The sequence below is a fragment of the Patiria miniata genome, unplaced genomic scaffold (assembly GCF_015706575.1).
Source record: "Patiria miniata isolate m_02_andy unplaced genomic scaffold, ASM1570657v1 HiC_scaffold_7, whole genome shotgun sequence".
Lineage (NCBI taxonomy): Eukaryota > Metazoa > Echinodermata > Asteroidea > Valvatida > Asterinidae > Patiria > Patiria miniata.
Window position 1 is genome coordinate 44,337,384 of NW_024037074.1, and position 14,199 is coordinate 44,351,582.

General features: G+C 41.8%; 2 protein-coding genes across 3 annotated transcripts; one reads left to right on the top strand and one right to left on the bottom strand.

The window, feature by feature from the left end:
• On the bottom strand, window positions 1–11,353 carry LOC119744938. 2 transcript variants are annotated; one of them, XM_038221159.1, is made up of 14 exons: window positions 11,211–11,353; window positions 9,284–9,397; window positions 8,922–9,084; window positions 8,604–8,636; window positions 8,242–8,437; window positions 7,251–7,472; window positions 6,874–7,037; window positions 6,342–6,510; window positions 5,938–6,020; window positions 5,273–5,455; window positions 4,891–5,064; window positions 2,835–4,521; window positions 2,415–2,566; window positions 1–1,540 (listed from the first exon to the last, which is right to left on the bottom strand). In XM_038221159.1, exons 1-14 carry the CDS (start codon window positions 11,273–11,275, stop codon window positions 1,451–1,453), a joined length of 3,495 nt encoding a protein of 1,164 aa, XP_038077087.1. In that variant the 5' UTR covers window positions 11,276–11,353; the 3' UTR covers window positions 1–1,450. The 2 variants fall into 2 exon arrangements, with proteins under 2 accessions (XP_038077087.1, XP_038077088.1); XM_038221160.1 differs by lacking the exon at window positions 11,211–11,353 and adding an exon at window positions 11,075–11,191.
• A 1,364-nt stretch (window positions 11,354–12,717) lies between these two features.
• LOC119744399 lies at window positions 12,718–14,199 on the top strand. The gene has a single exon (XM_038220315.1). It carries the CDS (start codon window positions 12,887–12,889, stop codon window positions 13,988–13,990), a length of 1,104 nt encoding a protein of 367 aa, XP_038076243.1. The 5' UTR covers window positions 12,718–12,886; the 3' UTR covers window positions 13,991–14,199.

Sequence of the window (14,199 nt, forward strand, 5' to 3'; positions counted from 1 at the left end):
TAGCGTCATCATCTCATGCTTTATTTCTGGTATTCTGATGATAGGTACAAGCCTTTCACAATTCACATCAAACCGTTTTCAATCTGAACTTTCTGATTATTCTAAAAAAAAAATATGTTGACAAATAACTCGTGAAATTGTCTTTCATTTTTTGTATAAAACAGATTGAGGCATCCAACAAATTAGTCAAAAGAATGACAAGCACTCTCAGAAAGCCTTAGTAATTGGCCAAGTAAGCCATTACTAATTACAGTGGACTCTCGTCAATACAAATTCTGGTGATAGCAAACATGAAGCCTTGGTCCCAACTGTGCATTCATGTGCACAATGAAAGGGACTGATGTTCTTCTTAATACAAAATTCGGATATAACAAACATTTTGGCTATTAAAGTCTGGCCGAGTTTGTATTAAAAATTTCATTTGAGATAAAGTACCACAAACTACAAAGTACTACAAAATTATGTATGTAGGTATCAAATACTAGAAAATACTATGCATGATGTGCCCACTTATAAGCTAAAGTACTGCATACTTTAATTTACTACTACATGTATTACCGGTAGTATTTTGTAGCTTTAGGTAGGGTTATGGTTAACGAGAGTCAACTGTACCTAAACACGTACCAGTTGATATCAACAGTTTGCAAAGCACAAATCTGCTTTAAAAATAATATGACATCACATCAGGTGACATCACATCAGGTGCCACAATTTCACAGGATGCTTGAGACTATTAATAACTTACAGTCAAGAAAGGTATTCAATAATAATTTGGTGGTTTTGTTTTTTGATGTTTGCAAATGTTGTATATTAAAGGAGAACAACAGATACAGTGGAATCTCGGTAAGGGAGCGTTTCAGTCAGGCTGAAAGCAGTATCCATTGTGGTACCAGTGTGATTCTTTGCGGTACCGCACTCCATACCCCAAACCAGGCTGATGAATGGAAAGCCATCAGGCCTGAATAACTGAATATTTATGAGGTCAAACATGGAGCGTGGAGCTCATTAAAAGCCCAGTAGGCTTGTCAAAGATTTCAAGTTTGAATAGGCCCTACATTGTTGAATGGGTGCGAGCAAGCCCGTGTACAAAAACCCCAGTGTACATGAAAGGGATTAGCTGGAGAGCAATTAAGGGATTAGTGCTGCTGTAATTGGATCCTTTGTGAAGGACACTCCATCAGCAGGCTGCCAGCAGGCCGCCAGCAGACCCCACACTCCTCATGAATTTATTGTGACTAAACTGCCTGTGTGCACTGACCTGTAAATAATGAGCTCATTATCATAGCCAGCTTGACTTAATCCTTGTAACGCAAAAAAATACCAATACCGCAATGGATACTGCTTTCACAAAATGACGTAACAATGCATAACGCCATAAGATCAGCATGATGTGCATAATACATTCTTTTTGGTACAAACCAGCCTTATATACCAACCCTCTATAGCCTCTTCAGTTTGCAAGGTTGCTGTATGTGTTGAACGCTGAGCCAACAGGTGATGCAATGTACACTCTGCCTTTACTCTGAATGGGTACAAAATGCTGACAGAAAGACGATAAAAGAGAAGCATGAAAACCGGATCAAGTAAAGAGTGCAACACTGAACTCAGCGTTTAACAAAAAATGGATTGATTAATAACTTTAGAAATACATTTGACCTGTTGTCTTGTCACTCATATTGTTAGTTACTGGCAAATTAAATGTGTGTAGAATGAACAATTGCTAGCACTGGTTATGGTTGTTTAATAGGGCATCTTGTCTAATGTTAAGTAACACAGGCTGTGCTGTACCTTCTGGACTCCTTCAAAATCTCCTTGGATGAGGATGCTGAAAGATGTGAACAGGTTCAAATTGCCATTATCTTGTCCATTCAAAATGTTGATTAACTATTAAAGCTTTAGCCTTAGGTCAAGACGTTGTTATTCCATGCATGATTTGTGATAACCCACCGCTGTGAGAGGGCATTATCACAACAAATCGCTATCATCCAAGAACCGCTATCACTACGTCTTGGGAATCTTGTAGTGGTTGTGTCATGCACGCGCACCTATTTTGTTTAATACATGTATCTATGCATTGCGCATTCCAATTCTTTCATAAAAATTAGCTCCGAACCAAACTATTAAATTTCACCCAGTAGCACACGAGATGCAGCAAGACTTCTTCATGGCAGCTCATTTGTGGTATGTAGTACGCCTGCGACAGAAAATGGACCGTATTTGCCTGCAGAAGTAGCACATGTGCACAAGTTTCCCCCATTTTCGCTGGGATATTCTACTAGATTTCCGAAGACGTTGTGATAGCGGTTCGTGTTGTGATAGTGGTTCGTCCTGATTTCGCCCTCTCGCGGCGGCCGGTTATCATGTATCCAATATACGTCTGAACCCGAGACTACTAAAGTTTAAGACAGCCTCACCATGTCATCGCCATCCATCAGTATCTTAGCAACAGGGTCCAAGCATTGTCGTTCCTCTGTGACACAAGTGCTGAACTTGCTGGGTAGCCGACAGGCATAGAGGGCGCACTCCTCATCTAGAAGCGCTTCCTGAAACAGTTGATTTGTTGTTGCTACAAGTGAAGGATGGGATAAGAACAAATCAAGAAAGGTTCAAACTTTATGGCATCCAACTTAAATATGAAATATTGGTTAGCCCCCCCCCAAAAAAAAACCCCAGATAATCATTTCACATATACATTATGTAATTACAAATTATAACGAACAATTGTCTACTTAATTCAATACAATTTACCAATGAAATTTGTTTTTATCAAAGTTCTACTAAATAAAATCTTACTTGAATGATGTTTTCCACAATTCCATTCCGAAATTACTTACTTGACAAAAGTGGTTTCATTTTGCTCTTCAAGAAAGCAGCTGCTCCTCCACTTGTCAATAGCTCTGCTCCTAAAGATAATGACCCTTGACCTCTGAAGTTCAATAGACCTGGCGGCCTCGCAGGATCTTCTCTAAAGTGTGGTTCAGAATGATTGCCTTCACTATCCAAGACAGTTGACGAAGGAGTTTGATCCAAAAAAGAATTTGATTTTTGTTGATGTGGAGGCTCTGGATGCGTAGCCAAATGTGCAGTTTCAGATGCGGGATAAGACAAAGTGCCAGATTGATAAGCACTGGTTTTGTCCAGCTCAGATACAGAGGTTCCTGTTGTAGCAGAAGTGGGGTAATCACTATGACCCAAATGATGTTGTAGTTGGTTGATGTTCCCTGACTCCAGTTTAGTCGAAGTGGTTGTAAAACCAACAGATGGGGAAGAACCTGTAAGATCAGACTTGTGCTGAGCAGAACCATTATGAATTGATTCTGGGTGCTCACTCTGGAGTGTGTGGCCTGATCGCAAAGGGACTGGAGACACAAACTGGACAGGTGAAGCCCCAATATCTGCTTCTCTGCCCCATGTAGACATACTACGCATTGCGAGAGGAGTTTGTATAGGAGGAACATCTCGTTTGATTGATACATGCTGGTTACTTGGCAGATTCAAGGATGGCAGAGACTGCTTCAGGGCAAGCTCCTTGATCATGGAATGTGGTTTGACAGCATGAGGAGTTTGGATGTGAGCTGGGGTTGATGACATCCATGACGACACTCTTCCAATTGGGAGCAGTGGATTGGTTTCCTTGTGGTCAGTCTCTAGTCCTGAATCCTGTTTAGAAGCCTTGCCACCAAGTCTAGGAGCGTCATCGACAAAGTTGCTTCCATTGCGGTCAAGACGTCTAGATGTCATCTGGGTAGCAGCCTGGGAGAAACTTTCTACAGGTTGTCGGAAGTTTAAAGCATCAGAAGGTGTAGGATGCTTGAATTCCATTCTGTCTCTTGTCCCATCCCTGTTAATCATTACCTGTGGTGCCTGTACCATACCATCAACCTTCCTGAAATCAAGGACCCTGGATTGCAGGCCTTCACTTTCATTTTTGGCCTGGGTCACAGGGTCATATGTCCTCATCTCAACAAATGGCTTCTCAGGAGTGTTCAACATTTGATGCAGCCTCTCAGGGTACAGTGCCACAGGAATGTCACAATTGTTGTTGCCATGGTGTGTTTTAAATTCTGATCCAGGATGAAATTGCAGTTGCACTGCCGATGACTCTTGACGTCCATGATTCCTGACAAATGGAAGTCCATTTTGTTTAAAAGGACTCCCTGGGCTGTGCTTAAATGCTGTCTCTACAGACTGGACTGATATTGCCCCCTCCCCTGATAGTGGCACGTCAAGCATCTCTGGGGCTCTTCTATCACTTGAACTTATACCCGCAATCTGCACAGAGTCTTGCGTTGGCAATGGAAAGTATTGCCTTTGCCGTGTTTCTGAGGAATCATCGATGGGGACCTTCCCTGGTGTAGGTAGAGGTATCATTTGGAGAGGGCGGGAAGCCACTTCCAAACCACGATGACTTTCTTGCTGTTTCTGATCTTCAGAGTTCGTGGTTGGTGGAGATGGCAGGTAGTCATCCTGCTGAAGTTTCTGAATCTCCAACTCAAGCTGTCGTTCAATCTCGTCCATTTCCTGCCATGACATAAAAAACAGAAAGAAAAACGTTGTTCAATGGTTTGCATTATGATACCATAGCTATTAGCAGCAAGCAATACAATTACAATTGGGAATCTAGTCCAGAAAAGTCAAGAAGCGTGCATTCAATGAGCGTTAGCCAAAGGAAGGTTGACCATACATGTATGAATTTCTTTTTTTTCTGGAATTCCATATTGGGTTTTACCCTTCACCTACGTATTTTATAAACACTGTATACTCAGTATTGTTTGTTATTTTTCTGGAACATTTTAAGTGTTCAAAATCTTGAGAAGCCCCCTTGCCAGCGTACTACTTATAAAACCAAAATACACTAGAATTAACAAAACTTGGAAGGAAATAAGAGACCTGTAGTTGGTTTCTGTGTATGGCTGCCTGCTGCTCTAGCTGTTCAATATCATCTTGTTTGGCCATGAGGCTAGCAGCCTGTAGCTTTCCTTCATTAACGGCAAGCTCATTCGTACTGTAAGGCTCCAGAAACTGAGTGTCCTCGTCTGCAAATAGTGTGGTTGCTAGTTCATCCTAATTATAGCAAGAGGAAAAGTGAACAAGGGTTTTAAAGACTATTCCTTACTGTACAAAACACAGTTCTGTTCAGCAGCAAATTTCATGAAACAGTAATTTATTAATTACAATGTTTTTTTATATCTTGGCAATAAAGGTATATATTAGGTTCCTACTTGTTAGAAATTTACTTAAATGTGGTCGCACTGACATTAGGAGAGCATACCTTGTTGGATGCAGTAGCTATTCTTCCACTGGGAGGACTCAGTACATCTGCCCATTTCACCGACAGTGATTTGTGAGCGTTGGACTTCTTAAGAGCTGAGGGTGGTGCCATGAGGGCTGGGGAACTAGACGTGTCTTGGCCCCTGAATGCAGCTTCCTGACGTGGGTTGAGAACACGGCTTGCCTGCAGTGGTTGGAGATAAAATCTGGAGTTATTCTCTGGGTGGTGGCAGGTGGGGGTGGGGGTAGGTATAGTCAGATTGGTGCAAAGGTTCTTTCCCCGTGAAAATTCCACCCATGCTTACTAGGTTTTCAGTTCCTGACTGGTTCCTTGGGTTTTACCTGGAATATTCAGGAGATTTCTTTCCAACTCTACAACTGAACATTTCTTCAGTGTCTCCTCTCTTATGCACGATGAACATTATCTACACAGCCAATGTCATGTCTGTCATGGAAATAATCCACGATTCTGGCCAGCCTTGCTCTCCAAAGGGCAAGCAAAAGATTGCTCTTACCTCTAAAGGTACACTATCCAGATGAAATTATGAGCATACCTCAAGTGCGTGCATTTATCACTTCATGTAGCTCCCTTTACCACCGAAGGACCATGACCACTGATTATCTTGGATCAGGGCAAGAGTTCAGTGCAAAAAGGAAAAAACTTACTGTTCCAGGAGTTATTAGTCTCCTAGGTGCTGACATCATAACATGTGACTTATTCATGGCCTTGGCGCTTGACTGGGGTGGAACTGAAAAGGAATTTAAAAAGTTGAACATATGAACTGAGCGAACAGCAAAAGTGACAGTTAAATGTTTCTGGAAAAAAACCAAAAAAAAGAAACTGGATGGGAAAATAAGAATGAAATATTGCAGTAAACTGTTTCCAATTAATACATTAGCACCTGTCCTTCATTGTATTACATTCTGTTTAATCCCTGACAAATTCATAACACCATCGGGTGCTTGGGCGGTTTCTGGCGGTACAGAGAGTAATTTGCAGAGTGGTTTGGGGCGGTACAGGGACTAACAGGTTAATTTCAAACTTAATTATGACTTCATTGCAAGCAAACCTGTTGTTCTTGCGGTGGTCGGTTGTTCAAGTGGCTGACTGTTACTTGAAGAAACCATGTTTTCAGCTAAACTCAACCGAGACAAGACGTGGTTGGCAAAATCTGTGTACACACGGTTGAAGTTCATGTTCCGAGGCCTCTGGTAGTAGATTGAAGTTCTGAGTGCGCCCTGCAACAAGTATAAAATAAATATACGTACAAGAAATACATATCAATCTGAAATAAAAATAACACAAGTAGAGATTCATGAAGCTTTTAGGCTGGGGACCTGCATCAATCACGACTAGAACCACTTAAAGCAAAGCTGAAAATCACCCTCATCAAAAAAAAAAAAACTTGTGAGAAGTAACAGTAAGGGAAGGATGCAAAAGTAAGAAAGAAGTAACTCAATGTTGAAATCAGATACCCCAGAAAACCTCAAAATAAACCTCGAATAACCACCTGTATAATTTCGCATTCTTCCCTAATAAAACAGAATGACTCTCCAAAAAACAGGACAAGTTATACTGCATTTTGACATTGGTGGCCTAACCTGTGATTGTCTGCCTGAGAACAAGCTCCCTTGGTTCCTGGCTACTCCAATGGCCGCACCAATGGTTTGTCTCGTTGTTGGCGCCTGACGCTGGAAGTTGGCTCCAGCGTTGTTGAGAATACTGGCAAGTGCCCCGGCATCAGCCTCAAAGTTAATTTCATTTTCTAGAAGGAATAAAAGATAACTTAAAAAAGGTGAAATTATTATTTTCTTCTCACCGAACACCAAACAATACCACAATTTTCTTTTTACCTTAATCTTATATAGAGGTTTTTCTCAGAAAATGTAAGGGTACATTTGTAATTGTATTTTAAAGCCTGTTAGCTTATTCATTCTGCCAAAGACTTAAAAAACACACATCATGTTTATTCTCTCACCCTGCTGCTGCTCAGCCAATGACAAGAGCCGTCCTGATTGTCCTTTATGCTGTTCTTGTTCCAGGGGGTAATCTTGCTTCCCAGGCTTAGCTGACTCCCTATCTATCTGATGGTTACCCATGTGTCTGGTGTTGTGGGCACTATTGGTCCGTCCCTGGAATGTGCTCGGCAAGGCACCCAGGGTTTGCCGACTGGGTTTTTGTTGCGTAACTGCAACTCCCCCTGAAAACAAATCAACAATGGAGAAACTCCTCAATAAAATCTACTAATGAGGTGTAGTAGTGAATCGGTATGATTGATACATTGTCTCAAAATTTTTATTGACTACTTCAAATACATGTATGTTGTTAGATACAGTTAACATCAACAATAAAGATCAGCTTGATATTTTGATACAGCTCTATTTCTGAATTATTGGGATCCCTTCAATTATTTCTCTCCATTCATCTCTGGAATAAAGTGGATTCCAATTCCAGTTTTGAAATGATTCTGTTCAGTTCTGGCCCAAAGTCATCTGAGCTTATCTAGTAGTACCTCCCCATAGAGCTATGTTAAATTAATAGAGAGCTAACTCCTTCTCATGCGCAGAGATACTTTCAAGCCATTCTGAGCCCAGACAGTTTGAGTTTATGTGCTTGAAGCCATAATGAAATTAGATGGAGTGTATTTTGAAAGTGTATTTTGAAAGTGTACAACTTAAGCGCACCATGGCAAAAATCATCTGCAGCGGATACTCGCACACATTTACGCTGTTTGCACAGAGCAAAATGAAACGCTCATTTACTGATCTTGCGTATTGGTTTTGGGCATATCGGCTTCGATAACACACTAGAATAGAAACGCAGATATGCAAATAGCCGTACAAAAGCCGTACAAAATTTCGAGTTTCCCATAGCATTGCGCACAAACACGGATGCGCCCAGCAGGCATCGCTTTGTATATCGAGTCAGCACTATAGTAATTTAATATATCTCTATGTACATGTGCCTACCATAGCCAGCAACGGTCAGTCTTCCTTGTTTCTGGGATGCATCAGGCAAGCCAGCATTGAGGATACTCTGCAAGGCTTCATCATCAGATTGGAAGATGTCTTCACCCCGTTGGTCCTCACTGGGAGCATCTTGTTTGCCGTTGAAGTACCTAGGCTGGAAAACCGCCCCCGGTTTAGTTAGATCAAACTCCCTGATCTATAAATTCAAATAAAAGTTGCAAAGAAAAATAATAATAACAGCAGTAAGAAATTCAAAGAAACTTGTCAAAAGCGATCCATTGCAGAATACCATACTACCATGAAATTCTTGAAATGTTTTCACAGTTCTGTACTATGAAGAAAAGATGAATGCCGATACTCACCTGTGTACACTGTTTCTTGGTGCAAGCCTTGCCCTAGAATAGAGTTAAAGAGAATGACAGAGTGATACATAAAATAAAACGTAAAGCATTCGGTACTTGAATTGTCCATCCTAGGCACAACAACAAGAAATAAACACCTTTACTGCCTGCACGCAATTGCCAGAATCTCCAACCTTGTCCTTGTCTTTAATATTACAATAATTTGAAATCACCTCATGAAAAAACCCAAAGAATTGCAAAATGCCCTGGGAACACAGAACTGGACATATGTACAGGGGGATAAACAACTAACTAACCAGAGATTGGAATCATTCTAACCTTGCTGAAGGATTGCTGCCATGACTTGTGTAGCTTAGCAAAGTCTGGTACCCTCCTGACTCTTGTCCTTGGTTTGCCACCAGTGCTGGTCTTAGTATCCTCCTCTGCAGGCTTATTAATAATCTTGGCTGAGGGCGTCGTCTTGACAGGTACCGGGATGTGACTGTCAAATTGACAAGTATGAATCAGTTAAGGCTTTAAGGAAATTGGAGGTGTTAGAGAAAGACAACAAAAACAAATAAATCAAATCAGTGTAAAAGTATTCAATTAACATGAGAAATAATTATAAACAATCGAAAGATCGATCACATGGGAAACAAAGATGGAGAATTGATTTACCCTGACTGATAAGTTTTTATTACCTTTTCTTGTATTTACCCGCCGAGTGCTGTTTGTTCTCTTTATTTTTTGATGAGGTACTTGAAGCAGTCCGTACACCAGCAGTGACTCTTTTGGTCTTTGGAAGGGGATTTGATCTGTGTTAAATTATCAAATTATCAACCAATAACAGTGTTACAGGATTCCTTACTTTTTTATATGTCATTTCTGAATGCTGAATATGTTTATTATTAACTTACTTTGTTCGTCTTCGTGATTAATGTGAATTATTACAAATTTAAAATGATCAAAATTGTCGTAACTCTTACAAAGAAAGTATCATAAGAAAAGTGAGTACTAACGTTACGTAATAGTAGGCCCCCCTATTAATCAATACTTTTAGAACACCTATTTTTCTTCTGCTCATTTTGAAACTTCTTCACAATGAGTATTTTTTCAAAATTAGGGTTTTCAGACTCGGGAATCTTCATACATGTACATGCATTCTACTTTAGCACTGGATTTGTTATCATTTCGTAATGGACATGGGGAGAAAATGTAACACGTACTTTTACCAGTTTTGGTAGAAGAAAACTAGAACACGCGTGAACATGGTGAAGCGGTGCTAATTGTCCCTGTCAACATGGTCAATGACACAATGAAAGCCCGATGCTGATTTGGCTGACAATGCTGATAAAAAAATGTACAAAAAACTACAAAATTATTATTTTTATCAGCCAATCAGCATCGAGCTTTCACTGTGTTCGGAATTCGGCACTACTACCACTAGCCCCACTAGTGTGGCCGTCGGTATGCTGCGCTGAACCCAAGGCCACACACCGTGGTCTGCGCACTACTGAGGACGTTTTCATAAATTCAACAGCGAATTTCTTACATATGGTTGTATTCTACGATGTCCCAACTTTCACTTCTGGGATGCTTGGGTGTAATGATGTTCAATTTTCCAAGATATTCTTGAATCTTTCTGGAGCCCATATGCACTCATGAAACGTCTGGTGATGGCAGCCATTTTCGAATGTGACAAGAGATGACCTCAAGCTGTGACGTCGCGTTTATGCAAATTGCTTGTCGAGCGAGGGCGCGAGTTGCAAATGCGACGGCTGTTTCCTGTACCATGCATTTATCGTCTGGGGGCCACGTGCACTGATCTCTATTCAGGATCTACGGCACAGGAAACAGCCGTCGCATTTGCAACTCGCGCCCTCGCTCGACAAGCAATTTGCATAAACGCGACGTCACAGCTTGAGGTCATCTCTTGTCACATTCAAAATGGCTGCCATCACCAGACGTTTCACGAGTGCATATGGGCTCCAGAAAGATTCAAGAATATCTTGGAAAATTGAACATCATTACACCCAAGCATCCCAGAAGTGAAAGTTGGGACATCGTAGAATACAACCATAATCCATATGTAAGAAATTCGCTGTTGAATTTATGAAAACGTCCTCAGTAGTGCGCAGACCACGGTGTGTGGCCTTGGGTTCAGCGCAGCATACCGACGGCCACACTAGTGGGGCTATACTACCACTAGCACTGTCACCGTCTCGGTTTTCAAATTCAAGCGTGTTTTCTGGTTGTCGTCATCTTGGTCGTCTTTTCCCCCGCATTTTTCCCTCATAAATCAGCTCTCTTTCCACAAAATTTAACCTGCTGATCCAAGAAGGTGTCATTATATTACCAGCTGCCTAATTAAAGAAAATTTTAAATTATCGATTATCAAATCAAAACACAGATGAACATTGTTAATCGCGTCCGGAAACTGGACAACATTTGCGTTCCGCTGCACACAATAGGGCCTAGATAACTGCACAAACCTGAGATTGTAGGTTGATGTTGGGCGAATTCGAGCTTCACCTGACGTTGGCATGATTTTATTTATTGTAATAATATTCTAACATACAGTGAAAACAAATAATCAATTCATTTTCCAAATTCCAATTTCCATATGACCTGTCGTGATCGTGATTTTCCTTCCGATCCGCCACATCGAGTCCCCGTCCGACGTACATCAACATTGAATTTCCCAGACGAATCTTTTGATTGGTCAACAATACTGCATCCAACCAATCATAACCGTTGTAACGCGGGCAACGCGTCCCCGAAATGTATGTTCGTGTATTTTAAACATACGCGTTTATTTCAACGTGTACTTGGTGATTAAATACGGTGCCTTCAAAAGGCCATTTTATAGAGAAGAAAAACTCTCTCTGCAAAGAACGAATTTTCTCTACAAAAACTTAATAACTGCTATTTTACAATCGATACCCAATGACTTGATTTGTTAATCTTCTGATTCGGTCCTGGTAAAAGTTATGAATTAATTGGTTTTTGCGACAGGTCATTTTCCTGCGCCAGTCGCAATAAATTATGAAATTCGACAAACAGAAGCCCCTAGTATTTTCTCATCTTTTTTACCCCCTAGAAACCGCCTTTAGGCCTATTATAGGAGCGCCCCTTCTGATCCCCCTTTCATGTCACGTGGTTACACGGGCTTAATTACACCATGGAGAAACTTGCATGAGCATCGCCAGGATTTTTTTTCTAGAGGGGGGAAAAACTCTCAAAATCCTTGTACTTTCTCTAGCATTATTCTCAGTTTGTCATTTTTTCGAGGGTGGGCGGGGACATTTGCCAACCCCACCCCCATTGACACCCTGATGTCGCCCATGTTGTTATTAAATGTGTGTTACATTAACAGCAACATGACTTCGCACCTTGTCTTCTTCTTTCTTCTTTGTTTTGTTTTTGTTTTCTCTCCTTTTTTTTAGGGGGGGGGGGTGCTTTTCCGGTGTCGCCCCCCCCCCTTGCGACGCCCATCATTACACTTGTCTTAATAACAGTCTTCTCATGGTTGCATCGATCATGCCCAAATGCTCAGGGGTCCATTTTGTAATGGGTTCTCAAAGCTTTCTCTAATGTCGAAGTTATCTCACATTAGGTCTTTTATATATACAGCCAGTGCCGTAAATACGGGAGGGGGGGGGGGTCTCGTTCTGCTATGTCATCCGTCTGTTTGCATCGCTGATACTATCTGTGCACGTGTCTCACACTATAATTATGGACTCCCAAGTTGTCAGGTATGAAATAAATGGGACAGCATTCTAATGAATGGCTGTCCCCCCCCCCCCCCCCGTGCAAATTTATGCGAGCGAAATCAGAAAAAAAACGGTATGTGTTACACTAACACGCCTACATCTTGATCAAACCGTCGCTTCGCACGCAGCAAGTTAAAGTTTAACTTTAAAGTGGCGGGCGGGCTCGAGTATAAAAAAAATATGACACATTCTCGACGCGAGTATTCAATGGTCGGTTTCATGTCAGCGTTTTACAGCAGGGCTCATCATGAACAATCTACAATGAACAACATAATCTTCCCCAATTGTTTTTATCACTTTGCACTTTGAGCTTGTATGTAGTTTTGGTGATGTTCTATTATGCCGCTATCTGGATGGAATATAATCTGTTTCATACAGTCACACGATACGTATCAACACGGTCGTGAGCATTATTACTGAATGCGCATGACCAGTTTTATAGGCTTTATTTAGAAGCTTACGCATGTGAAAACCCACCTAATAGTGATTTCATTGAAGCCAGATAATTAATTTGCGAATTCCCCGGGTTGGATGGTGAAGATGGCCCTCCGTTTCTTCAGTTTGACGAGGACATCCAAGAAATGTCTTTTGCTGCTTCTGTTTTTGGTGGGTTTTGTGAATTGGTATCTCGGAATACGGTCTGTAGATTTGAGTGATCATGAGGAGCCAGGCAGGAATAACTATCGGGCTGTAAGTCGTGATCAGCCCGTAACTGAACACGGTAAGCCACACAACTATACGAAACTCGTTACACTAAACAAACGAGTGGACTCTGAATCCTGCCCGTCCTGGTGCTACGGGCGACCATCTCGTCATGACCAACATACCGAACGGAACGACAGCACTAAGACTAAGCCGTACTTCCTCACTGCCGTCTTGTCGTTCCGGATTTACGACTGGAAGGACAAGGCTAAACTCAGCACACGGGAGCTCAACCAGTGGATTCGGTACGTAAGCTACGCCGGAGCGGACCACGTGTATCTTTACGATGCGTACGTCTACCAGAACGAATCGCAGAAAGAAGGCGTTCAGGACTTCATCGCAAGCGGATTCGTGACGTACACGGATTGGCATCACCGTGCCGCACCCTTCTCTCTGGGATGGACGCAAGCCGGTGCGTACGCCGATTGTATCCAACGTTGGGGTGACCTCACCTCCTGGCAACTGGGAGTAGATATGGACGAATACCCCTTCGTTCCAGCAGACCGGGAGCCTGGATTTCTGGCCCGATACTTGCGGGCGTTTGATTCCTCGTCACCCACTGCGGCTAGCATCTCCGAGCTTAGCATGCCGAACTATCTGTACCTTGGCAAGCCATTGGATGTCAAAAAACACCCACTTCTCATTGATAGGATTTGGAGAAGGAGCAAAAAGCCAGCCAACCACCTCGTCAAGCCGGTATACAGGCCGGCTGCCATACGACATCCCGATATACATCACAATTCGCTCAAGTACGGGACTAGTAAAACTCTGCCTGATAATGGTTTGCGCATGAACCATTACTGGGGATCACGATTGCAAAATTGGGGCGATGACACGAAGGAAGTCCTAGATATGACAGTAGATGATAGAAGCATGGAACCCGTCATTGCTAGTCTATACAAGTGTGATTCGTGTAGGCCTCCGTACCAATAATCAGAACGTTTGTGCTAATTTTTCTTTAAAAATCCGGTGTTTCAAAGTGTTTTCAGTTTCTTTAATATTTCAATGGCATATCCATATTGATATACACGTCAGAAAAGTTCAGCAGAAATTTATCAATCCTGGCCAGCAATTTTGTTTATTATTTGTTGATTAAATCGGTCATTAGGGAACTTTTCCCATAGACTTGTGCACACATTTTT

Excerpts from the sequence above, each read along its gene's own strand:
- LOC119744938 (XM_038221159.1), bottom strand. The coding sequence starts at position 11,275 with ATGTTGATGTACGTCGGACGGGGACTCGATGTGGCGGATCGGAAGGAA. Across the intron at positions 8,438-8,603 it reads CCAAGAAACAGTGTACACAG|ATCAGGGAGTTTGATCTAAC; the intron begins GTGAGTATCGGC and ends TTGAATTTATAG. Across the intron at positions 2,567-2,834 it reads AATGAAACCACTTTTGTCAA|CAACAACAAATCAACTGTTT; the intron begins GTAAGTAATTTC and ends CTTCACTTGTAG.
- LOC119744399 (XM_038220315.1), top strand. The coding sequence starts at position 12,887 with ATGGTGAAGATGGCCCTCCGTTTCTTCAGTTTGACGAGGACATCCAAG.